This window comes from Salvelinus namaycush, chromosome 20 (assembly GCF_016432855.1).
Source record: "Salvelinus namaycush isolate Seneca chromosome 20, SaNama_1.0, whole genome shotgun sequence".
NCBI classification, from domain to species: domain Eukaryota; kingdom Metazoa; phylum Chordata; class Actinopteri; order Salmoniformes; family Salmonidae; genus Salvelinus; species Salvelinus namaycush.
In genome coordinates, this window is record NC_052326.1 from 29,941,402 (window position 1) to 29,968,751 (window position 27,350).

The 27,350-nt window shown below is 41.4% G+C and overlaps 1 protein-coding gene across 1 annotated transcript in view; it reads left to right on the forward strand.

Annotated features, from left to right (window-relative positions):
* Positions 1-1,518: 1,518 nt before the first annotated feature.
* LOC120065219 (metabotropic glutamate receptor 2-like) overlaps positions 1,519-27,350 on the forward strand; it is a 69,137-nt gene continuing 43,305 nt past the window's right edge. The window contains exon 1 of the mRNA XM_039016020.1: positions 1,519-1,887. Coding sequence (XP_038871948.1) covers positions 1,633-1,887 — 255 coding nt within the window. The 5' untranslated portion in view covers positions 1,519-1,632. The remainder of the gene's footprint in view (positions 1,888-27,350) is intronic.

Below are 27,350 nucleotides of genomic sequence, written 5' to 3' on the forward strand. Positions count from 1 at the left end.
TGACCAATTGTAGTTACCACTATGCGAAATCAATTAGCAATAACGAGCAGTCATTATGTATGGTTATCATGTATCATACATTAGATGTTTATACTTTACAAACACACATTTTATTTCTGTAGTTCTCAAAATCCATATATAGTAGACAAACCAGTTTAAAATCTATAGGTTTACCAAGCGGTTAAGTGATTAGCCATTAAGTGCAGTTGGATTAAGTGATGGTCAAATATATTTAAACACATGAGAAGAGAATCATATAAAAATTATTGTGAGCATATTGCATTGTGAAAGGCAATTACTATTACTATTTCTCGATGAAACACTGATTAGGTTTTGTGCAAAAGTTACTGTGTGATTTTTGTGTGTTTTAAATGTGCTTTTGTAATAAAAGTTGTGAAATTTGACCACACACTTGTGAAAATATTACCAAAGTAAGTTTAAAAAACGGTATAACCTGTCAGAAATGTCCAGTTGGTCAACTAGCCCATGTTAGTCAGGTAAGTTAGGCTAACCAGCTATCTTAAATCTTGTAGTTATCATTTGCCAGATTATGTGCCCAGGGGCTTCGACTCCAAGGAGGCATTGATTTTGTTGAGTCACTCAGCTATCATATGAACATACATAAGACGGCAACATGTGTAGAATTGCAGGAAATCGGCTCTAAAACTGCAACATTTTCTCTCGCCCCATGACAAAATGTGTAGAATTGCAGGAACTTGGTTTTAAAACTGCTAAATGTTCTTTCCCCCAACAAGACGGTGTGAACAGTTCGGGGTTACATGCGTTGTGAGGTGCGGGTTTGTTACCAAGGCGATAAAAGACAACATCCATCTGGACCTTTGCCACCTAGGACATTTGTGTGACCAATTTGAGTACCCCTTCACTAGTCTATGTAGTGCTGTACTGTATACAGTATGTGTAACTATTAGAAATGCTCTCATCACTTCTATTTCAATGTGTCATTATCCAGTGAATATCCCTGTTTCCACATCAGTTATTATGAACACAAATTTCAATGGAATAATACAACACAAATTTTACTGTCTCGTAAAGGTGATATTTGTTGGAAATGAGAAGTGTGAGTGTGTGAAAGACAAAGGTCTCATTGTGTTGTAGCATTGACTGACCCCTCTGTTTGATTCGCAGGCTGTAATCTCCAGAACTTTGAAGACAATGCCATTGATGCAGTAGATAGCCTCACAGGACAAAAAATCTAGCGCTTTGAGATCTGGTGCCACCGTGCCACGCTTCTCTGTGCCTAGCTAGCGTACTGTACCCTCCCCAGCTCCAGAGACAGAGGAAACCAGAAGAAGAGAAGCACCAGACAGCAGTGATCTGACTCACACAGGGCCCAGGGACATGTCATCGGGGAGGTCCCCTTGGTTGGGGCTGCGCCCCCTGCCCCGACCGCTCCACCTCTCCCACCTCTGCCTACTGTGTGTGTGTGTGTACCTCCTGGCCCAGGCCCCACTGGGTCTCTCCATGTCAGGTTTCAACACGGACACCAAGAGAGAGATCACAGTGGACGGAGACCTGATCATAGGGGGACTGTTCCCTGTGCACCAGAAGGGCGAGGGGCCTGAGGACTGTGGGAAGATCAACGCTCAGAGAGGGATTCAGAGACTGGAGGCCATGTTGTTAGCCCTGGACGAGATTAACAAGGACGAGCACCTGCTGCCGGGGATACGGCTGGGAGCCCACATCCTGGACACCTGCTCTAAGGACACTTATGCACTGGAACAGAGCCTGGAGTTTGTCCGTGCCTCCCTCACCAAGGTGGACGACAGTGAGTACACCTGCCCTGATGGCTCCTACGCCATCCATGACGACGTCCCTCTGGCCATCTCTGGGGTGATAGGAGGCTCCTACAGCGACGTCTCCATACAGGTACAGCACTGACTCAGCATGTAGTGGGGTAATATTTATCATATATGTATTGTATATACCTCACATGCGACCTGTAATAATACAATGCAATTAATGTGACAGAGTCTATTAAAATGAATATCTGACTCCATAAAGATAATTTAGCAATATGCAAGAGACTATAGTTGAATTAAGGTAATAGTAAGGTCAAGAAAGGTCTGAGAATGGTCTATATCAAAGGCAGATATTTAATATTCTGAAATGAATGATAACATTATTCAAGACATAAAGCTCAAGACAATACTAGCATTAGTATTCTAGGCATGATCCGAGAGGGAGAGAGAGAGATAGAAGTCATAACCTGAAAGAGAAAAAGAGTGTCTCTCCCCAGCACAGGTCAGGAACAAAGAGACAATGAATCTGAGACCCCTTTATAACATCTGAGTTTTTTTGGATTCAAAATCTGAGTTGTTGATCAATAGTATTAATGTAAAGTTAAGCTCCAATCAAATATCAGACCCACAGGATGTTATCACAAAATAATATCTGCATCACAGTATGGGGTTTGGAGAGCAACACAGAGAAGGCTAAATTCCTGAGAAGACAATAAAAGTGTAAACAGTCACTTCGGGTAGCTGGGCTGCCCTACTTAATCCTCGCTTGAACACATCTGATTCTGAATCAGACAGAAGGGTTCACAACTGGACGACCAGCACTGTAGTCACTGTAGACAATCTTCAGACCAGTAGTCCATGGTCCTAGCAGCAACAATTCAGGAGGGTCCTTTTGGCGGGTAGAATTGTCTTCTGCTTTAGACATGCCTGGGAAATCAATAACAATTCTTGAAGTTAAATCAAAACAACTTTCAAGCAACTCAAAATATAAATACAATTATAGGGTAAGAGTGGTTTCACAAGCAATTTGGAAATGAAGTGTAGCATCTCAATTTACAGCACCCAACATTAGCATATCAATGGTGAAGGTTCTAAGGCCATTTTGTGAGAAACAAGGCAATGAAGGTTCATAGCACACACACATCTATACATTCAGATGGACTTAGCCACATGCACTATAGGAAAACAAACTATTCTTTGGGTCTTAACAGGAGCCACTACATTATGTCTAGCAATCTGTGTAGATAAAAACGCACCCCAGCAAACAGGGGACGTCCTGAGAACATTCGGCAACGTTTCCATTAGGTACCTTAATATGTACCTCAGTTCCCAGGACGTCACTGAGGACAATGTTAGGATCTTTTTAGGACGTTCTCAGGACTTTCATTTGACTAGTCCTTAGGACATTGTGTGATGGTCCTAAGGGAATGTTCTCTGGGGAACCTTTGACTAGTTCTCTGTAAGTTCCCAGGGCTTTCATTTTACTAGTCCTTAGGATGTTGCATCATGGTCCCAAGGGAACATTCTCTGGGGGAACTTTTTATATTTCCCGGTTTGACCCTGAGATGTTTTTAGGAGATTCTTGGGGCATTGTGTCATGGTCCTCTGAAGGTCACCTGAACATTTTTAGGACATTGTGTCATGGTCCCCTGGAGGTTTTGTCTATGTTCCTAGTTGGTCCCGTGGATGTCCTCGAGGACGTTTTTAGCACATTCTTGGGATGTTGTGTCATGGTGCCCTGGAGGTTTTGCCCCAATAACATCCTAAAAACAGAGACCAACCGGAAACTAGACAAAACCTCAAGTGGACCATGACACAACGTCCTGACGACTTCATGTGACCATTTCGTGACATCCCGGAGGTCGTCCTAACGACTCATTATTGTTTGCAGGGACATTCACAAAAGTAACCTTTTATATTTAGATGTCACAAATGGATATACAGTACCAGTCAAAAGTTTGGACACACCTACTCATTCAAGGATTTTTCTTTATTTTTACAATTTTCTACATTGTAGAATAATAATAAAGATAGCGGTCTAAGGCACTGCTTCTCAGTGCTAGAGGCGTCACTACAAACCCTGGTTCCATTCCAGGCTGTATCACAACCGGCCGTGATTTGGAGTCCCATAGGGCGGCGCACAATTGGCCCAGCATCATCCGGGGTAGGCCATCATTGTAAATAAGAATTTGTTCTTAACTGACTTGCCTAGTTAAATAAAAAATAATATAGAAATCAAAATATGTTTTATATTTTAGATTCTTAAAAGTAGCCACCCTTTGCCTTGATGACAGCTTTTCACACTCTTGGCATTCTCTCAACCAGCTTCACCTGGAATGCTTTTCCAACTGTCTTGAAGGAGTTCCTACATATGCTGAGCACTTGTTGGCTGCTTTTCCTTCACTCTGCGGTCCAACTCATCTCAAACCATCTCAATTGGGTTGAGGTCGGGTGATTGTGGAGACCAGGCCATCTGATGCAGCACTCCATCACTCTGCTTCTTGGACAAATAGCCCTTACACAGCCTGGAGGTTGGGTCAATGTCCTGTTGAAAAACAAATGATAGTCCCACTAAGTGCAAACCAGATGGGATGGCGTATCGCTGCAGAATGCTGTGGTAGCCATGCTGGTCAAGTATGCCTTGAATTCTAAATAAATCATTGATAGTGTCACCAACAAAGCGCCCCCACACCATCACACCTCCTCCTCAATGCTTCACGGTGGAAACCACACATGCAGAGATCATCCGTTCACCTACTCTGCGTCTCACAAAGACACCACGGTTGGATCCAAAAATTTCAAATTTCAAAGGACAGATTTCCACTGGTCTAATGTCCATTGCTCGTGTTTCTTGGCCCAAGCAAGTCTCTTCTTATTTTTGGTGTCCTTTAGTAGTGGTTTCTTTGCAGCAATTCGACGATGAAGGCATGATTCACGCAGTATCCTCTGAACAGTTGATGTTGAGATGTATCTGTTACTTGATCTCTGTGAAGCATTTATTTTGGCTGCAATTTCTCTAATGAACTTATCCTCTGCAGCAGAGGTAACTCTTGGTCTTCCTTTCTGGTGGCGGTCCTCATGAGAGCCAGTTTCATCATAGCGCTTGATGGTTTTTGCGACTGCACTTGAAGAAACTTGAAAAGTTCTTGAAATTTTCCGCATTGACTGACCTTCATGTCTTAAAGTAATGATGGACTGTCGTTTCTCTTTGCTTATTTGAGCTGTTCTTGCCATGATATGGACTTGGTATTTTAGCAAATAGGGCTACCTTCTGTATACCACCCCTACCTTGTCACAACACAACTGATTGGCTCATCACATTAATTAAGAAGGAAAGAAATTCCATAAATCAACTTTTAACCTCTCTAGGGTATGTGGGACGGTAGCGTCTCACCTCGTCAACAGCCAGTGAAACTGCAGCGCGCCAAATTCAAAGCAACAGAAATCCCATAATTAAAATTCCTCAAACACACATGTATTTTACACCATTTTAAAGATACACTTGTTGTAAATCCAGCCACAGTGTCCCATTTCAAATAGGCTTTACGACGAAAGCAAACCAAACGATTATGTTAGGTGAGTGCCTATTCACAGAAAAACACAGCCATTTTTCCAGCCAAAGAGATGAGTCACAAAAAGCAGGAATATAGATCAAATTAATCACTAACCTTTGATGATCTTCATCAGATGACACTCACAGGACTTCATGTTACACAATACATGTATATTTTGTTCGGTAAAGTTCATATTTATATCCCAAAATCTCAGTTTACATTGGCGCGTTATGTTCAGTAGTTCCAAAACATCCGGTGATTTTGCAGAGAGCCACATCAATTTACAGAAATAGTCATCATAAATGTTGATGAAAATACAAGTGTTACACATTGAATTTTAGATCCACTTCTCCTTAATGCAACCACTGTGTCAGATTTCAAAACAACTTTACGGAAAAAGCAAACCATGCAATAATCTGAGGTCGGCGCTAAGACGACAAATCAACCCAAAGAGATATACGCCATGTTGGAGTCAACATAAGTCAGAAATAGCATTATAAATATTCACTTACCTTTGATGATCTTCATCAGAATGCACTCCCAGGATTCCCAGTTCCACAATAAATGTTTGTTTTGTTAGATAATGTCCATTATTTATGTCCAAATTCCTCCTTGTTGTTCGCGCATTCAGTACACAATCTAAACTCAGCGGAAAGTACGGACGAAAAGTCCAAAAAGTTCCATTACAGTCTGTAGAAACATGTCAAACGATGTATAGAATCAATCTTTAGGATGTTTTTAACATAAATCTTCAATAATATTCCAACCGGAGAATTCCTTTGTCTTCAGAAATGCAATGGAATGCAGCTAACTCTCACATGAACGCGCATGGTCAGCGCATGGTCTGCTCGTGGCACTCTGGGAGAGACCTTACTCAATCTCCTCTCATTCGCCTCCACCTCACAGTAGAAGCATCAAACAAGGTTCTATAGACTGTTGACATCTAGTGGACGCCTTAGGAAGTGCAACATGTCCCCATTTCCACTGTATCTTGGATAAGCAAAGAGTTGAAAACCTACAAACCTCAGATTTCCCACTTCCGGGTTGGATTTTTTCTCAGGTTTTTGCCTGCCATATGAGTTCTGTTATACTCACATACATCATTTAAACAGTTTTAGAAACTTCAGAGTGTTCTCCATCCACATATAATAATAATATGCATATCCTAGGATCTGGGCCTAAGTAGCAGGCAGTTTACTCTGGGCACGCTTTTCATCCAGACGTGAAAATACTGCCCCCTACCCCAAAGAAGTTAACAAGGCACCCCTGTTAATTGAAATGCATTCCAGGTGACTACCTCCTGAAGCTGGTTGAGAGAATGCCAAGAGTGTGCAAAGCTGTCATCAAGGCAAAGGGTGGCTACTTTGAAGAATCTCAAATATTAAATATGTTTTGATTTGTTTAACACTTTTTTGGTGACTACATGATTCCATATATGTTATTTCATAGTTTTTATATCTTCACTATTATTCTACAATGTAGAAAATAGTAAAAATAAAGAAAAATCCTTGAATGTGTCCAAAGTTTTGACTGGTATTGTAGAAACCATTAAGTTGTAAAGGAAGAATTAGTTAACACATCTTCAAATAATCAATATCCTAAATTTTAGGAGAAAGCTCCCAATCTACCCTATGCTGCGAGTAGAATCGAGATGGTCAGCCCCTCCCTAAATCTCAACATCTCTGCATAGTATGACTGCTTCTGTGACAAAAGTTATCAAACCTAACTGGAAAGGAAGTCCTACTCTGTGGGCCGGCAGGCTGCCTGAAATGTGAATGAGGATTTCCTCTGCCAAGATTCCAACAGTGCCTGACCGTATGCTATTCTTTCGGTTGAATGCATTCAGTTGGGCAACTGACTTGATATCCCCTTTTCCTTTCCCTTTTACAGAAATCACAATAATGCTTTGTGGGCTGTTTGTACCAGCAATAGGGGCTGTTTCAGTAGCTTGGTCTTTTCACACACTAGAGAGTGGTGTGGATGCGCACACCACACCCATAGGTGCGACTGACTGTGCGACAAACCTGCTATCTCTGAGTCAGAAATGTCATTTTGGAGCTTATTTGTGCTCTCTTCTAACAAATCTCGCTGTGCGTCATGTAGAAATAACCTGCTATTTTTTGCATGCTTGAACTGCTCTATTTTGCACTTCGGTGTCCCTTTGATTATCACATACACCAAATAGTGCAGTGAAATGTGTTGTTTTACAGGATCAGTCATAGTAATACGGCGCTCCTGCAGCAAATTAGGGTTAAGTGCCTTGCATTGACAGATTTTTCACCTTGTTGGATCGGGTATCTGAACCAGCGACCTTTCGGTTACTGGTGTAACCTCTCTAGTGGGTAGGGGACGTCCCACCTGGCTAACATCCGGTGAAATTGCAGAGCGCCAAATTCAAAAACAGAAATACTCATAATAAAAATTCAAAAAACATACAAGTGTTATACATCGGTTTAAAGATTAACTTCTTGTTAATCCAACCGTTGTCAGATTTCAAAAGGCTTTACAGCGAAAGCATACCATGCGATTATCTGAAGACAGAGCCCAGCACACAAAACATTACAAACAGTTACCAGCCAAGTAGAGGAGTAACAAAAGTCAGAAATATCAATAAAATGTATCACTTACCTTTGATCTTCATATGGTTGCACTCACAAGACTCCCAGTTACCCAATGCATGTTTGTTTTGTTCGATAAAGTCCCTCTTTATATCCAAAAACCTCCGTTTTGTTGGCGCGTTTTGTTCAGTAATCCAATGGCTCCAAGGCGGTCACAACAGGCAGACGAAAATCCCAAAAGTATCAGTAAAGTTCGTAGAAACATGTCAAACGATGTTTATAATCAATCCTTAGGTTGTTTTTAGTCATAATAATCAATAATATTTCAACCGGAAAATAGCTTCGTCAATATAAAAGATGGTGGTCTTACTCTCTCATTTTTCAGAATACAAGCCTGAATCAATTTCTAAAGACTGTTGACATCTAGTGGAAGCCATAGGAAGTGCAATCTGAGTCCTAAGTCATTGGATACTGTATAGGCAGTCAGTGGAAAACTACAAACATTAAAAAATCCCACTTCCTAGATGGATTTTTCTCAGGTTTTCGCCTGCCATATCAGTTATGTTGTACTCACAGACATTATTTTAAAAGTTTTGGAAACTTTAGAGTGTTTTCTATCCAAATCTACCAATTATATGCATATCCTAGCTTCTGGGCCTGAGTAACAGGCAGTTTACTTTGGGCACGCTTTTCATCCGGAGGTGAAAATAGTGCCCCCTACCCTAGTGAGGTTAACACTCTAATCGCTAAATTACTTGCCGCCCCATAGTGGTATCACAGTGGTATCAAGCATGCTCACCCCTAGTTTGCTGTGTCGCAATTCGTTTTTGCCAAGTAAAAATACAGCAAGGTCTAGAATTAACATCCTCTTAGATGTTTTCTTTTGCATGCCAATATATTGCCAGTACTGAAAAATGTAATCCTAGTCGAATCAAATGTGAGACTTTTCTTGCCTTTTTTGATCAAATCATTAATACGAGTTGATTGCCATTTCTCAAACAGATCTGTTGCTTGCATATTCCCCATCACGCATGTGTTCGTTATATATCAGAGAATCTAATGGAATAAATACCAGTTTAGCCCAAATGATCTGTATAATATATCACGTTGGGGTCACCATGTACTAAAGTGGGGTAATATTTATCACATATATATTATTATATACAGTACCTCACATGCAACCCATAATAAGACTATGCAATTAATATGATGAAGTCTATTTAACTGAATATCTGACTCCATAAAGATAATTTAGTAGTATGCAAGAGACTATAGTTGAGTTAAAGTAATAGTAAGGTCAAGAAAGGTCTGAGAATTTTCTGTTCTAAAATTAATGATAACATTATACAATGCATTAAGCTTAAGTTACAATACATTATTCTAGGCATCAAATCAAATCAAGTTTATTTTATATAGCCCTTCGTACATCAGCTAATATCTCGAAGTGCTGTACAGAAACCCAGCCTAAAACCCCAAACAGCAAGCAATGCAGGTGTAGAGGCACGGTGGCTGGGAAAAACTCCCTAGAAAGGCCAAAACCTAGGAAGAAACCTAGAGAGGAACCAGGCTATGAGGGGTGGCCAGTCCTCTTCTGGCTGTGCCGGGTGGAGATTATAACAGAACATGGCCAAGATGTTCAAAATGTTCATAAATGACTAGCATGGTCAAATAATAATCAGGAATAAATGTCAGTTGGCTTTTCATAGCCGATCATTAAGAGTTGAAAACAGCAGGTCTGGGACAGGTAGCACGTCCGGTGGACAGGTCAGGGTTCCATAACCGCATGCAGAACAGTTGAAACTGGAACAGCAGCAAGGCCAGGTGGACTGGGGACAGCAAGGAGTCATGATGCCCGGTAGTCCTGACGCATGGTCCTAGGGCTCAGGTCCTCCGAGAGAGAGGAGAGAATTAGAGAGAGCATACTTAAATTCACACAGGACACTGGATAAGACAGGAGTAGTACTCCAGATATACCAACTGACCCTAGCCCCTCGACACAAACTACTGCAGCATAAATACTGGAGTCTGAGACAGGAGGGGTCAGGAGACACTGTGGCCCCATCCGATGATACCCCCGGACAGGGCCAAACAGGAAGGATATAACCCCACCCACTTTGCCAAAGCACAGCCCCCGCACCACTAGAGGGATATCTTCAACCACCAAATACGCAGATTTAAAGAGGAGTCCGTAATTTGCTTTCTAATGATCATGATATTTTCCTCAAAGAAGTTCATGAATTTATTACTGCTGAAGTGAAAGCCATCCTCTCTTGGGGAATGCTGCTTTTTAGTTAGCTTTGCAACAGTATCAAAAAGAAATTTTGGATTGTTCTTATTTTCCTCAATTAAGTTGGAAAAGTAGGATGATCGAGCAGCAGTGAGGGCTCTTCGATACTGCACGGTACTGTCTTTCCAAGCTAGTCGGAAGACTTCCAGTTTGGTGTGGCGCCATTTCTGTTCCAATTTTCTGGAAGCTTGCTTCAGAGCTCGGGTATTTTCTGTATACCAGGGAGCTAGTTTCTTATGACAAATGTTTTTCGTTTTTAGGGGTGCAACTGCATCTAGGGTATTGCGCAAGGTTAAATTGAGTTCCTCAGTTAGGTGGTTAACTGATTTTTGTCCTCTGACGTCCTTGGGTAGGCAGAAGGAGTCTGAAAGGGCATCAATTAATTTTTGTGTTGTCTGAGAATTTATAGCACGACTTTTGATGCTCCTTGGTTGGGGTCTGAGCAGATTATTTGTTGCGATTGCAAACGTAATAAAATGGTGGTCCGATAGTCCAGGATTATGAGGAAAAACATTAAGATCTAAAACATTTATTCCATGGGACAAAACTAGGTCCAGAGTATGACTGTGGCAGTGAGTAGGTCCAGAGACATGTTGGACAAAACCCACTGAGTCGATGATGGCTCCGAAAGCCTTTTTGAGTGGGTCTGTGGACTTTTCCATATGAATATTAAAATCACCAAAAATTAGAATATTATCTGCTATGACTACAAGGTCCGATAGGAATTCAGGGAACTCAGAGAGGAACACTGTATATGGCCCAGGAGGCCTGTAAACAGTAGCTATAAAAAGTGATTGAGTAGGCTGCATAGATTTCATGACTAGAAGCTCAAAAGACGAAAAGGTCTTTTTTTTTTTGTAAATTGAAATTTGCTATCGTAAATGTGAGCAACACCTCCGCCTTTGCGGGATGCACGGGGGATATGGTCACTAGTGTAACCAGGAGGTGAGGCCTCATTTAACACAGTAAATTCATCAGGCTTAAGCCATGTTTCAGTCAGGCCAATCACATCAAGATTATGATCAGTGATTAGTTCATTGACTATAACTGCCTTTGAAGTGAGGGATCTAACATTAAGTAACCCTATTTTGAGATGTGAGGTATCACGATCTCTTTCAATAATGGCAGGAATGGAGGAGGTCTTTACCCTAATGAGATTGCTAAGGCGAACACCGCCATGTTTAGTTTTGCCCAACCTAGGTCGAGGCACAGACACAGTCTCAATGGGGATAGCTGAGCTGACTACACTGACTATGCTAGTGGCAGACTCCACTAAGCTGGCAGGTTGGCTAACAGCCTGCTGCCTGGCCTGCACCCTATTTCATTGTGGAGCTAGAGGAGTTAGAGCCCTGTCTATGTTGGTAGATAAGATGAGAGCACCCCTCCAGCTAGGATGGAGTCCGTCACTCCTCAGCAGGTCAGGCTTGGTCCTGTTTGTGGGTGAGTCCCAGAAAGAGGGCCAATTATCTACAAATTCTATCTTTTGGGAGGGGCAGAAAACAGTTTTCAACCAGCAATTGAGTTGTGAGACTCTGCTGTAGAGCTCATCACTCCCCCTAACTGGGAGGGGGCCAGAGACAATTACTCGATGCCGACATATCTTTCTAGCTGATTTACACGCTGAAGCTATGTTGCGCTTGGTGACCTCTGACTGTTTCATCCTAACATCATTGGTGCCGACGTGGATAACAATATCTCTATACTCTCTACACTCGCCAGTTTTAGCTTTAGCCAGCACCATCTTCAGATTAGCCTTAACGTCGGTAGCCCTGCCCCCTGGTAAACAGTGTATGATCGCTGGGTGATTCGTTTTAAGTCTAATACTGCGGGTAATGGAGTCGCCAATGACTAGGGTTTTCAATTTGTCAGAGCTAATGGTGGGAGCCTTCGGCGTCTCAGACCCCGTAACGGGAGGAGTAGAGACAAGAGAAGACTCGGCCTCAGACTCCGACTCGCTACTTAATGGGGAAAACCGGTTGAAAGTTTCTGTCGGCTGAATGAGCGACACCAGTTGAGCATTCCTACAGCATTTCCCTCCAGAAGCCATGAGAAAGTTGTCCGGCTGCGGGGACTGTGCGGGGGGATTTATACTACTATCTGTACTTACTGGTGGCACAGACGCCGTTTCATCCTTTCCTACACTGAAATTACCCTTGCCTAACGATTGCGTCTGAAGCTGGGCTTGCAGCACAGCTATCCTCGCCGTAAGGCGATCGTTCTCCTGTATATTATGAGTACAGCGACTGCAATTAGAAGACATCATGTTAATGTTACTACTTAGCTTCGGCTGTTGAAGGTGCTGACGAACCATGTCCAGATAAAGCGTCGGGAGTGAAAAAGTTGAATGAGGGAAAAAACTAAAAATATAAACGGTAATTAAAAAGTAAAAAGAAAAAAAACGTAAAGTTGTCAGCTAGCAAAGTAAGGTTGGCAACAAAACGCACAGCAACAAAACGCACAGCAACACGTCTGCAAGTTCAAGAGGAAGTGACGGACATGATCAGAGAGGGAGACAGAGAGAGAAGTCATAGCCTGAAAGGCCATGCCCCAAGAGTCCCTGGGGTGGTGAGAGAAAAAGAGACAGTGTATCTCACCAGTGCAGGTCAGGAACAAAGTGAAAGAGCTACAAGATGTTATCACAACAGAACCTCTGCTTCACAAAGGTGTGACAGAATGGGGTTGGAGAGCAACACAGAGAAGGCTGAATTCCTGAGAAGAGAATGAAACCTTTCGCATAGAGTGTAAATAGTCACTTTCGGGGCTGGGCCCACCCTAAATACACGCTAATGAGCTTTGTTTATGCTGCTCTATTCTATAAACTCATACTTTGATCTTACCTACACTTGAGTATACAAAAAACATTGAAAAAATCTGCTCTTTCCATGACAGACTGACCAGGTGAATCCAGGTGAAAGCTATGATCCCTTATTAATGTTATTTGTTAAATCCACTTTAATCAGTATAGATGAAGGGGAGGAGACAGGTTAAAGAATAATGCTCAAGCATTGAGACAATTGAGACATAGATTGTTTATGTGTGTCATTCAGAGGGTGAATGGGCAATACAAAATATTTAAGTGTCTTTGAACGAGGTCTGGTAGTAGGTGCCAGGCACACCGGTTTGTGTCAAGAACTGCAACGGTGCTGGGTTTTTCACAATCAACAGTTTCACGTGTGTATCAAGAACGGTCCACCACCCAAAGGACATCCAGCCAACTTGACACAACTGTGGATAGCATTGGAGTCAACATGGTCCAGCATCCCTGCCCTGACAATATGGGGGGGGGGTGCAAGTCAATATTAGGAAGGTGTTCCTAATGTTCGGTATACTCAGTGTATGGTTGCTGGTTATAAGTACAGAGAGTTTTCTAGATTCTTGCTAAATATACTTTCTGATATAAGGATATGTTTTTTCTTCTTCTAACCAAACACTGAATGGCTCCTAGTTTCTAAATGTATCTCCCACTCTTGGGTTTTGAACAATCCCAACCCATGCAAGATAAATACTGATGCAGCAACTGTTCTGCAAATCTATGTCACTGTCCAGATAGCCATGGTTTCGCTCCATAGAATAGAGCAGGGACACGATGATTGATGATCATATAACTGTCTCTACTTAAACTAAAGTACCGGCAAGCAATTACGGTGCTTCATGTTTAGTGAAATGTTAACACAGGAGCTTTAATGAAAATGGGTTCTGTATGGCAGATCTGTTTACCTGTTTGCCCATATGCTTGGCTGATTTCATTTAGAGGAGCTCTTCTCTTCCCTGGTAATTCACACTCCAGCAGTGGGCCTGTCAGATGAAGACATGCAGCAGATGTTGGGTTGAGGAGGACGGGCTGATGGTATGACTAGTGACAGCATGATTACTCTCAGCAGCAGTAACAGTAGCAGCAGTTGCGACTGACTGGTGAGGCTAAGCAAGGAAAACACCTCAAAAGCACGTAATGAAATGCCTACTAATTGGGGCCCCTATTCAGACCCCTTGACTTTTTCTACAATTTATTTTAAAATGTATATATATTTTTTAAATCCCTCATCAATCTGCACACAATTCCCCATAATGACAAAGCAAAAATGTTTCTGTGTATAAAAAATAAAAAACTGAAATATCACATTTACATAAGTATTCAGACCCTTTACTCATTACTTTGTTGAAGCACCTTTGGTAACGATTACAGCCTTGAGTCTTCTTGGGTATGACGCTATAAGCTTGGCACACCTGTTTTTGGGGAGTTTCTCCCATTCTTCTCTGCAGGTCCTCTCAAGCTCTATCAGTTTGGATGGGGAGCGTCGCTGCACAGCTATTTTCAGATCTCTCCAGAGATGTTTGATCGGGTTCAAGTCCGGGCACTGGCTGGGCCACTTAAGGACATTCAGAGACTTGTCCCGAAGCCACTCCTGCGTTGTCTTGGCTGTGTGCTCAGAGTCGTTGTCCTGTTGGAAGGTGAACCTTCGCCCCAGTCTGAGGTCCTGAGTGTTCTGGAGCAGGTTTTCATCAAGGATCTCTCTCTAATTTGCTCCGTTCATCTTTCCCTCGATCCTGCATAGTCTCCCAGTCCCTGCCCTTGAAATAATTATGCTGCCACCACCATGCTTTACCGTAGCAATGGTGCTAGGTTTCCTCCAGACGTTACACTTGGGATTCAGGCCAAATAGTTCAATCTTGGTTTCATCAGACTAGAGAATCTTGTTTCTCATGGTCTGAGAGTACTTTAGGTGCCTTTTGGCAAACTCCAAGTGGCCTGTCATATGCCTTTTACTGAAGAGTGGCTTAAGGGCCATAAAGGCCTGATTGGTGCAGTGCTGCAGAGATGGTTGTCCTTCTGGAAGGTTCTCCCATCTCCACAGAGGAACTCTGGAGCTCTATCAGTGTGACCACTGGGTTCTTGGTCACCTGCCTGACCAAGGCCCTTCTCCCCCGATTGCTCAGTTTGGCCGGGCGGCCAGCTCTAGGAAGAGTTGGTGGTTCCAAACTTCTTCCGTTGAAGGCCACTGTGTTCTTGGGGACCTTCAATGCTGCAGAAATGTTTTGATACCCTTTCCAAATCATGTCCAATCAATTGAATTTACCACAGGTGACTCCAATCAAGTTGTAAAAATCTCAAGGATGATCAATGGAAACAGAATGCACATGAGCTCAATTTTGATTCTCATAGCAAAGGGTCTGAATACTTATGTAAATATGGTATTTATTTTTTCGGTTTGTCATTATGGGGTATTGTGTGTAGCTTGATGAGGGGCAAAAAATATTTAATCAATTTTAGAATAAGGCTGTAACGTAACAAAATGTGGAAAAAGCCAAGGGGTCTGAATTCTTTCCGAATGCACTGTATATACACTACCGTTCAAAAGTTTGGGGTCACTTAGAAATGTCCTTGTTTTTGAAAGAAAAGCACATTTCTGTCCATTAACCTGTTTGGGCTGCAAGCCCGACACCGCCCACACTATGACAACATCCAGCTCAAAGTGCAGGGCGCGACATTCAAAAGCTAGTTTTTAAAAATATTTAACTTTCACACATTAACAAGTCCAAGACACCAGATGAAAGATAAACTTCTTGTGAATCAAACCAACATGTCCGATTTTTAAAATGTTTTACAGGGAAGACAAAATATGTAAATCTATTAGCTAACCACGTTAGCAAATGACACCACTTTTCTAACTGCATCAGTTTCTTACTCCATCAGGTGCTATCACAAATTCGACCAAATAAAGATATAAATAGCCACTAACCAAGAAACAAATTCATCAGATGACAGTCTGATAACATATTTATTGTATAGCATATTTTTTTTCGAAAAATGTGCATATTTCAGGTATAAATCATATTTTACATTTCAGCTACAAATCAGAAAGTGCACCGAAAGCAGCCATAATATTTACAGACACCAACAGACACCAACGTCAAATAGCTTATTACTCATCATAAAACATTTCCGAAATATATATAGTTTGCAGCAATTGAAAGATAGGCAACTTGTGATTCCAAACAATATTTCCGATTTATTAAATGTTTTACAGCGAAAACAAAATGTATCGCTATATTAGCGTAGCCACAATAGAGAGACACATTTGGGCGCCCACGACCCGTTCACATGCACGACAGATATATGAAATAACATCATAACATGAGTCTTACTTTGGCTGATCTTTCATCAGAATGTTGAAACAGGCGTCCTCTGTCCAGATGAGTCGTTGTTTCGTTTCAGAATGAGAAATATCCCTGTTAATTTACCATTTCCAGTAGCCGTGGCCCAACGTAAACACAGTCATACGACGGAACACGGCAAAACTCCCGAATAAAGTTTCAATAATCTGATTAAACTATATTGAAAAAACATACATTACGATGATATGGTCACATATATCCCAAAAAATTCGAGCCGGAGACGTTAGCCGTTCGTTAGGAAGGCAAAACAGAAGTCCATCCCACTTCCTTCAGAATACCGGAAGTTGGCGCTCAGGTCAAAGAAATAGGTTTTTTTCCACCACAGACCAAGAGGAGCAAAAAAATTTCTTCTCTGACATCCTCTTTACACCAATAGGAAGGCGTATAGACTGTCAGCAGACTCGTAGGTGTTAAGACCATGTATAGGCATCAGATTGAAAAGAGCATAGATTTCTGACATTTCACTTCCTGGTCAGGAAAAGTGCTGCAGAAGGACTTGTGTTTCACTCAGAGAAATAATTCCAACTGTTTTAGAAACTAGAAAGTGTTTTCTATCCAAAAAGAATAATAATATTCATATTGTAGAAGCAAGATTTGAGTAGGAGGCCGTTTGAAATGGGCACGATTTCACTGGCTACTCAACACTTTGCCTTGCAGCCATAAGAAGTTAAAGTAATATCAAATTAATCAGAGATACAGTGTAGGCATAACTGCCAGTTGAGGACTTGTGAGGTGTCCGTTTCTCAAACTAGACACTCTAATGTACTTGTCCTCTTGCTCAGTTGTGCACCGGGGCCTCCCACTCCTCTTTCTATTCTGGTTAGTTGCGTTGTTCTATGAAGGGAGTAGTACACAGCGTTGTACGAAATCTTCAGTTTCTTGGCAATCTCTCTTATGGAATAGCCTTCATTTTTCATACAGGAATAGACTGACGAGTTTCAGAAGAAAGTTATTTGTTTCTGGCCATTTTGACAATGTAATCGAACCCACAAATGTTGATGCTCCAGATACTCATCTAGTCTAAAGGCCAGTTGTATTGCTTCTTTAATCAGCACAACAGTTTTCAGCTGTGCTAACATAATTGCAAAAGGGTTTTCTAATGATCAATTAGCCTTTTAAAATGACAAACCTGGATTAGCTAACACAACGTGCCATTAGAACACAGGAGTGATTGTTGCTGATAATGGGCCTCTGCACGCCTAAAAATCAGCCGTTTCCAGCTACAATAGTCATTTACAACTTCTTCTGGCTGCAAGCCCGAGGCCGCCCACAATATGACAACAGCCACTTCAAGTCCATTATAGACAGAATACCAGCTGACTGCTTATTCCCTAAATAGTTCTTGCATTGTTTGGAGCTGTGCTTTGGGTCATTGTCCTGTTGTAGGAGGAAATTGACTCCAATTAAACGCTGACGGGAGAGTATGGCATGATGTTGCAAAATGGAGTGATAGCCATCCTTCTTCAAGATCCCTTTTACCCTGTACAAATCTCCCACTTTACCACCACCAAAGCACACCCAGACCATCACATTGCCTCCACCATGCTTGACAGATGGCGTCAAGCACTCCTCCAGCATCTTTTAATTTTTTCTGCGTCTCTTCTTTGTTATCCGAACACCTCAAACTTAGATTTGTCTGTCCATAACACTTTTTTCCTATCGTCCAGTGTCTGTGTTGTTTTGCCCATCTTAATCTTTTCTTTTTATTGGCCAGTCTGAGATTTGGCTTTTTCTCTGCAACTCTGCCTAGAAGGTCAGCATCCCGGAGTTGCCTCTTCAATGTTGACGTTGAGACTGGTGTTTTGTGGGTACTATTTAATGGAGCTGCCAGTTGAGGAATTGTGAGGCGTCTGTTTCTCAAACTAGACAATCTAATGTACTTGTCCTCTTGCTCAGTTGTGCACCGGGGCCCCCCACTCCTCTTTCTATTCTGGTTAGAGACAGTTTGCGCTGTTCTGTGAAGGGAGTATTACACAGCATTGTACGAGATCTTCAGTTTCCTGACAATTTCTCGCATGGAATAGCCTTCATTTCTCAGAACAAGAATAGACTGACGAGTTTCAGAAGAAAGTGCTTTGTTTCTGTCCATTTTTAGCCTGTAATCGAACCCCCAAATGCTGATGCACCAGATACTCATCTAGTCTAAAGGCCAGTTATATTGCTTCTTTAACTTCTTATGGCTGCAAGCCCGACGTCGGTACACTTATGACAACAGCCACTTCAAGTGCAGGGCGCGAAATTCAAAATATATATTTTTTAAATATTTAACTTTCACACATTAAAAAGTCCAATACAGCATATGAAAGGTACACATCTTGTGAATCCAGCCAACATGTCCGATTTTTAAAAAGTTTTACAGCGAAAACACCACGTATATTTATGTTAGCTCACCACCAAATACAAAAAAGGACAGACATTTTTCACAGCACAGGTAGCATGCACAAAGCCAACCTAACTAACCAAGAACCAACCAAACTAACCAACAAACAACTTCATCAGATGACAGTCTTATAACATGTTATTCAATAAATCTATGTTTTGTTCGAAAAATGTGTATATTTCAGGTATAAATCATAGTTTACATTGCAGCTACAATCAGAAATTGCACCGAAAGCAGACAGAATAATTACAGACACCAACGCCAAATAACTAAATACTCATCATAAAACATTTCTGAAAAATACATAGTGTACAGCAATTGAAAGACAGGCATCTTGTGATTCCAGCCAATATTTCCGATTTATCAAGTGTTTTACAGCGAAAACACAATATAGCGTTATATTAGCTTACCACAATAGCCAAAAACACAAGCAATTTCCCAGTAGCAAAAGTAAGCGATCGTAACAAACAAGCAAAAGATATATAATTTTTGACTAACCTTGATTTTCTTCCTCAGATGACAGTCCTATAACATCAGGTTATACATACACTTATGTTTTGTTCGAAAATGTGCATATTTAGAGCTGAAATCAATGGTTACACATTGTGCTAACTTAGCTACTTTTTCCCACTACGTCCGGATTTTTCCTGACACTTTTTCTGACACACATATTCTGACCAAATAGCTATTCATAAACATAACTAAAAAATACATGTTGTATAGGAAATGATAGATCCATTAGTTCTTAATGAAATCGCAGTGTTAGAATTCTAAAAATAACTTCATTACGATATGCAGCTTCGGTATAGCTAGAGTACCCAAACGTTGGGCGCCCACGACTAGTTCACATGTACGACAGATATATGAAATAGCATCATAAAATGTTTCTTACTTTTGCTGATCTTCCATCAGAATGTTGGACAAGGTGTCCTTTGTCCAGAACAATCGTTGTTTGGATTTAGAACGGCAACTTTCCCTCTTCAATTAGCAAGCACACTAGCCAGGTGGCACGACGCTCTCCATGTCAACAAACGGAAGAGAACGGAACACGGCAAAACTCCCGAAAAATTTTCAATAATCTGATGAAACTATATTGAAAAAACATACTTTACGATGATATGGTCACATGTATCAAATAAAATCAAAGCTGGAGATATTAGTCGACTATAACGGCAGCTAAACAGAAGGCAAATCCATGTCCCCCTGCGCGCTCTCTAGAAAACCGGAAATGAGGGACACGTCATACAAAGAGGATTTATTCCACTTCAGACCAAGATAAACACGAAATTTCTTCTCTCACCGCCTCTTGACATCCAGGGGAAGGGGTATGAAGTGCACGTATACTCTTACGTATCATGCCCATGTATAGGCAGGAAGTAGAACAGAGCATCGATTTCAGACTTTCCACTTCCTGGTCAGGAAGTTTGTGCCAAATGAGTTCTGTTTGACTCACAGATATAATTCAAACGGTTTTAGAAACTAGAGAGTGTTTTCTATCCAATAGTAATAATAATATGCATATTGTACGAGCAAGAATTGAGTACGAGGCCGTTTGAAATGGGCACCTTTAAATCAGAGCTACTCAATACTGCCCCTGCAGCCATAAAAAGTTAATCAGCACAACAGTTTTCAGCTGTGCTAACATAATTGCAAAAGGGTTTTCTAATGATCAATTAGCCTTTTAAAATGATACACTTTGATTAGCTAACATAATGTCATTGGAACACAGGAGTGATGGTTGCTGATAATGGGTCTCTGTACGCCTATGTAGATTTTCCATAAAAAATCTGCCATTTCCAGCTACAATAGTCGTTTACAACATTAACAATGTCTACACTGTATTTCTGATCAATTTGAACGGTGAGAGAGAGAGCGAGAGAATTGTGGACATTCTCTTACATACTCTAAACACGATCACCTGCATTTACATACACACATTCACAACTCCGTTCCAGCTCTATCATAGGAGCTTCTCTAGCCTAAAATGATACCTCCCCATACAGCCACAGACCACCAATGGATTTCAATTAGGGTCCAAGCCATTATTAAACCTGCAGATGGAATCTTTGCAGTCCTTTCTTCCCCTTACTGTGCTCTGCTTCATAGGCAGAATGCCTAGGCTGCTTGGGAGGCAGGAAGGGCTGGATGAATAATAGAGTGGACCATTCTAGCCAGTGGGGGAGGGTCTGCTCTCTGCATGAGATATGCCCATACGACAGGATAAAAGTATGTAATAAAGGTATGTCAAAATCTTGCGATGGCTTACTCTCTGGGGTGCCTTGGTGAATGCTACACAGTGCTTCATTTTAGATACTGATGACATTGTGTGGTATCCCTATAGTTTAAGGGGTCATTTGAGCATTATTTTAACTATTTGTAAATCATTAATTTCCCTCTCTTGTCATCAGGCTGAGAGGGGGATCCAGAGACAGTGCAATACATGCACTGATCTAGCCATCATCTAAATGCTAGATAATGATGAGACTCCACTACAACAAGCTACATTTTAAGTAGGAAATATCAGACTGAATACAGCAATGTGCTATTACTAATTCTAATCTAATGTACAGTGTATTCCTTCAAAACAAACAGAAATACCTAACATAGAGAGAAAGCTCCTGTGAGGAGGTAGGGAATAGAGAGATTCAAAGGATAGAGAGAGGGGATGGAGGGCATGCAAACACAGGCTTGACGAACGAAGTGTAACTTTGGTGAAGGACTGTATCTGGGGCTACTGTCTCCTCTCAGGGAGCATGCCCTTGTCTTGTGGTAATTTATAGAGCTGCTATTACCAGCCTCTTTTCAGTTCTTCCCCAGCTTTACACGCAGTTGCTCCACTGAATTTTTCAGCGGGGTGAATAGATGCACTTGCCTGCCTGACGATGCCCCCAGCCTTTGGATAACCCTCTTTTTAACCACATGCCCTCTGCCCTGTACTTAGACTACACACAGTCTCAGAGGGTGAAGGGGATAGCCTGGTACCTGATCTGTTTGTGCTGCTATTTGTGCTGACGAAGGAGTTCCCTCTCACTCTCTATTAGTGGTGGTCAGTGCAGTTTAAGATGAGAGAGGACATTTTTTAATAAGCATGGTCTTATTTCTATTATAGCATTCTGGATGACTGTCATTCATATTCCATTCACCCAGCTCAATGTAACAGCAATAGGTTTAGGCTAATTGATACTCAAATTTTCCCTATACCCATCATGAGTTTGCTACAACCTAGCCTATGAATGGCAGTTTACAACGTAGGTGCACACAGGTCGAGAGACAAATTTAAAGTGACAGACAGTGACACTTGGACAGACAGTGACATTCAATACCACCTTGCACACTCGTGCCTGCATCTAGCTGATATAGGGTGTAATCCTTAGTCCAACAGTTGTAAACGAGAGTTTCTATTTGTCAAATTCAGGTTTGTTTATCCCTGTTTTGGTCCGTTTGCTTCCGTTTAAGAAACGTTTTTCAACAGAATCAGCGGAATGAATATACCCTTGATCACGTGTTAACACAGTTGACTTTCATCAAATCACATTTTATTTGTTACATACACATGTTTAGCAGATGTTATTGTGGGTGTAGCATTACAGCCACATTGTATTCCTTCTCGCATCTATGCACTCTCCTCCTCTCACCTCTTCCCTACGCTTGTGGACTTCAATGCACAACACATCAGCTGTATGTGACCAGACGATAAAACCTTTCCAAGCCAAACCACTACACACAGCCTACATCGTTGTCACCATATTAGCTACAGTAGGGTCATATTTAGCATAGCTAATAGAACTAACATGTTTGTAAACCCGCTACAACCATGCAGTAATGTTACAATGTACAGTCAGTAAGCAGTTACACCGGCAGGCCCAGTGGCAATAAATTAGTAAAACAAAAAGCTTACCTTGTAGGAGTTCCAGTGTTGTGTTGGAAAGTCATAGCCAGTTAGCTAACATAGCATACCTCTGTTTGAACAGGGTGTTTCAGTAGGCTAAACTAGCTAACTGCACTTGCTAGCTAAGTACAGTTGAAGTCAGAAGTTTACATACACTTAGGTTAGAGTCATTAAAACTCGTTTTTCAACCACTCAACAAATTTCTTGTTAACAAACTTTCGTTTTGGCAAGTCGGTTAGGACATCTACTTTGTGCATGACAAGTAATTTTCCCAAAAATTGTTTACAGACAGATTATTTCACTTATAATTCACTGTATCACAATTCCAGTGAGTCAGAAGTTTACATACACTAAGTTGACTGCGCCTTTAAACAGCTTGGAAAATTCCAGAAAAGTGCAAATCAATCCCAGAACAACAGCAAAGGACCTTGTGAAGATGCTGGAGGAAACAGGTACAAAAGTATCTATATCCACAGTAAAACAAGTCCTATATCGACATAACCTGAAAGGCCGCTCAGCAAGGAAGAAGCCACTGCTCCAAAACCGCCATAAAAAAGACAGACTGGTTTGCAACTGCACATGGGGACAAAGATCGTACTTTTTGGAGAAATGGTCTGATGAAACAAAAATATAACTGTTTGGCCATAATGACCATCGTTATGTTTGGAGGAGAAAGGGGGAGGATTGCAAGCCGAATAACACCATCCCAACCGTGAAGCACGGGGGTGGCAGCATCATGTTGTGGGGGTGCTTTGCTGCAGGAGGGACTGGTGCACTTCACAAAATAGATTGCATCATGAGGATGGAAAATTATGTGGATATATTGAAGACATCAGTCAGGAAGTTAAAGCTTGTTCGCAAATGAGTCTTCCAAATGGACAATGACCCTAAGCATACTTCCAAAGTTGTGGCAAAATGGCTTAAGGACAGCAAAGTCAAGGTATTGGAGTGGCCATCACAAAGCCCTGACCTCAATCCTATCGAAAAATTGTGGGCAGATCTGAAAAAGTGTGGATCGCGAGCAAGGAGGCCTACAAACCTGACTCAGTTACACCAGCTCTGTCAGGTGGAATGGGCCAAAATTCACCCAACTTATTGTGGGAAGCTTGTGGAAGGCTACCCAAAATATTTGACCCGAATTAAACAATTTAAAGGCAATGCCACCAAATACTAATTGAGTGTATGTAAACTTCTGACCCACTGGGAATGTGATGACAGAAATAAAAGCTGAAATAAAAAATAATTCTCTCTACTATTATTCAGAAATTTCACATTATTAAAATAAAGTGGTGATCCTAACTGACCTAAGACAGGGAATGTTTACTTGGATTAAATGTCAGGAATTGTGAAAAACTGTGTTTAAATGTATTTGGCTAAGGTCTATGTAAACTTCCGACTTCAGCTATAAGTGGAAAAAATTGACATCTCTATTTCTCGCTTCTCTTTCATCATGAAAGAAATTAATTTGTTCAACTACTGTCTTTTCTCTCTATTTGAGTCAACTACTCACCACATGTTATGCACTGCAGTACTAGCTAGCTGTAGCTTATGCATTCAATACTAGATTAATTCTCTGATTCTTTGATTTGGTGGACATGTCAGTTCATGCTGCAAGAAGCCTGATAGGTTGGAGGATGTCCTCCGGAAGTTGTCATAATTACTGTGTAAGTCTATGGAACAGGTTGAGAACAATGAGCTCCCTAGGTTTTGTATTGAAGTCAATGTACCCAGAGGAGAATGGAAACTAGCTGTCCTCCGGTTACACCGTGGTGCTGTTGAGGCTACTGTAGACCTTCTTCGCAAAATAGTGTGTTTTAATCAATTATTTGGTGACTATTTATACTATTATAACTTTTTTAATGTTTTTCCATTTTTATTCACTGTAGAGGATGGTCCTCCCCTTCCTCCTCTCAGGAGCCTCCACTGCTCTTTATGTTGTAGTGGTGAGCCAGTAAGTGTCTGTCTGATGAACTAGACCTAGTCTAGTAGGGTTGATTGAACTTGTCCCAGACCGCTCCACAGGGTTCCAGGGAGTGTACATCTTTCATCACCTTCATCGCGACACCACTGTCTGTGCTTTATAGGGTGTTTTGTTCAGCCTTCCCTTTGTGTGCTGAGCAAACTAACCCTCAATTATTAAGACTAATCTTCTCTTGTATTGCACTTCCTTTATCATTCATGTCTTAAGCACTTTGGCTTCGCAAACACACTGTACTGTCATCACGATTACGGCTGATGTAATTCCTACAAAGGCTCACATTGTTGTGCGGACTACGTAGTATCTGATTCATAGAGACTGATTGATGGCCCCATAAACAAGGATTTCCTGTGCTCCTAACAGGTAGTCAGAGTGAGCCAGAGATTATGTTATTCGGAGATATGCAGGCGGAGTGAGTAATGAGTGTGTGTGGGCATCTTTCACACAGGCTGCAGGTTCTACAGCTCTGAAGCCTTTGGCTCATCAGCCCCCTCCTCTCCCTGTATAATACCAGACTAGGGGCCTTGTCTGGGCCGTCCGGGTGAACCCCAGGTGATCATATCTGATGTATGGGGAACCTACAGGGAGATGGGCTAGCCAGCCAGTCAGGCCACAGGACACCTCACAATCCCCTGGTAAACGTCCCCATTGCCTTGAAGATGCAGCAGAACATGGCCACTCTGGGAGTCTGGACTGCTCACAGTGAGCAGACTGGTGCTGCTGCAGCCTGCCGGTGGAGTTGTTGTTGTGTCCCAGAGTCAGATGTGATCTGTGGGTGGATCTATCCTGGGGCCTGGCCTGCAGGCGCCCCGCCCCCCAACACCACTTCCAGCAGCATCTGGTCTCCCATCTAGGACCAACCCTGCTTAGCTTCCTATGCAAGCCAGCAGTGGGATGCAGGGTGGTATGCTGCTGTGCTGTTTTCACAGATACCGAAATTTTAGTGGGTATCAATGAGTAGTTGAGAGAGCTTTAGCGCTGTTAATCATCAACAGCCATGCGTGTGTTAATTAGTGATGCAGTATATTCTACAATTACAGCAAGGAACATTTAGCCTTGGGGCTAGACTGTAATTAAAGTATTGCAGAGGCTCCAGCAGCGTTACCCTCGACAACAGTCCTGTTAAACATGACTCACTGACACTGCTACAAAGAAAATTGGCCAGTGTTACCTAGTGTTGATGATTTAAAAAAAAAACATCTCTAGTGTTGATTCAGGAGTTAAATTATGTCTGTTAATAGTTATTAACACTCATTGGTGTAAAATAACCCCAGTGTTGGTGTTAATAACCAGACTTGAGCGTGATTGTGTTATTCCTACTCTGTGTAGAGTGAAACACTAAAAACCGTGCCCATCATTATCATATTTCCCAGCATGCTCTATTGCAGGTAGATTTGTATTTTTTTATGCTTGTTTCAATATCTATGTTTTTGTATGTACATTGATTGATTAATTAATCTTATGCTACACAAAGATAAATAACACACATTTTTCTAAAGTAATCCAATCTGTTAGTTGACTTATTGCCAGCTGTGGCCTGTAAACCAGTAATTTTAGGTCACTGTATAAGGGTAAAACTAGGCTCTCAAAGTAAGGCCTTATGATATACTGTATGTGATGTATTGTCCTAAGTATTTTAATTTTAATGATATCATATTTGCTTACAAAATCACTTTGTTAAGGCCACAGGACTGAAAATATATAATTTCAACAACCATGTTTCTGTCACTAACGAATACAGTCACGGGCGGTAACTCTACAATTCATTCGAAAGGCACACTGGGAAATATGCAAATAAGGCTTTGCGCCCTACAGCTGTTGTTAAAACAACACCCTCAAACTGCAATGCATTTGGTAAGTATTCAGACCCTTTCACTTTTTCCAAATTTTGCTACGTTATTTTGCTAAATTTTGCTACGTCCTACTCTACTCTTTTTTTTTTTTTTTTATCACTCATCAATCTACATACAATACCCCCTAATGGAAAAGCAAAACTGGTTGTTAGAATTTTTTTCAAATGTATTAAAAATAAAAAACAGAAATACCTTATTCACATAAGTATTGATTATTCTTAACAGCGATGAAAGATGGGGGTGTGTATGTAAAAACAAAGGCTTTTCCTTCTGTGCTCTTTGAGAGAGAGAAAGAGCTTTTGAGTTCCTGCTGCGTCTCCCAGAATCCTCCTTTTATTTAAAGAGGAATGTTTTAGCACATTCCCCAGACGCAGCCTGAGACTCTCTAATTAATGAGACAGGGTGCCATTTAGAGGTGAATGAGATGGCAACATCTGATAGGAGAAGACGCACATAATGACACACATGCAGGCAAGCACGCACACGCACGAATGCACGCACACACAAATGCACACACACACACTCATACACATTCTTACGAAAACATTGGTTGACATTTACTACACCAGAAATGTTTTCCTAATTTATACTATGATAATGAGGTTCTGGGCTGTGCTAGCAGAGAGCTCAAACATCTCATTCTTATCTTAAAGAGGAAAAAAAATGCTATTTTTAGTCCTAAGAGGTTTTCATCTGGTTCTAGACAGTGCAAATTTCTGGGAGCACGCGACTCACCCAGTGGATATTAATTACATGGCTGTGCACACATGATCGAATTCATGCCAGAAATTACAATAATTATGAAACGTATCAGTAAAGCCATGCAGTGGAAATGCATAATTCATGAGGAAATGTAAAGAACATGCTCCCTCAAATCATAAATAAGTTACATGTGATTGGATTATTCAGTGGGTCAG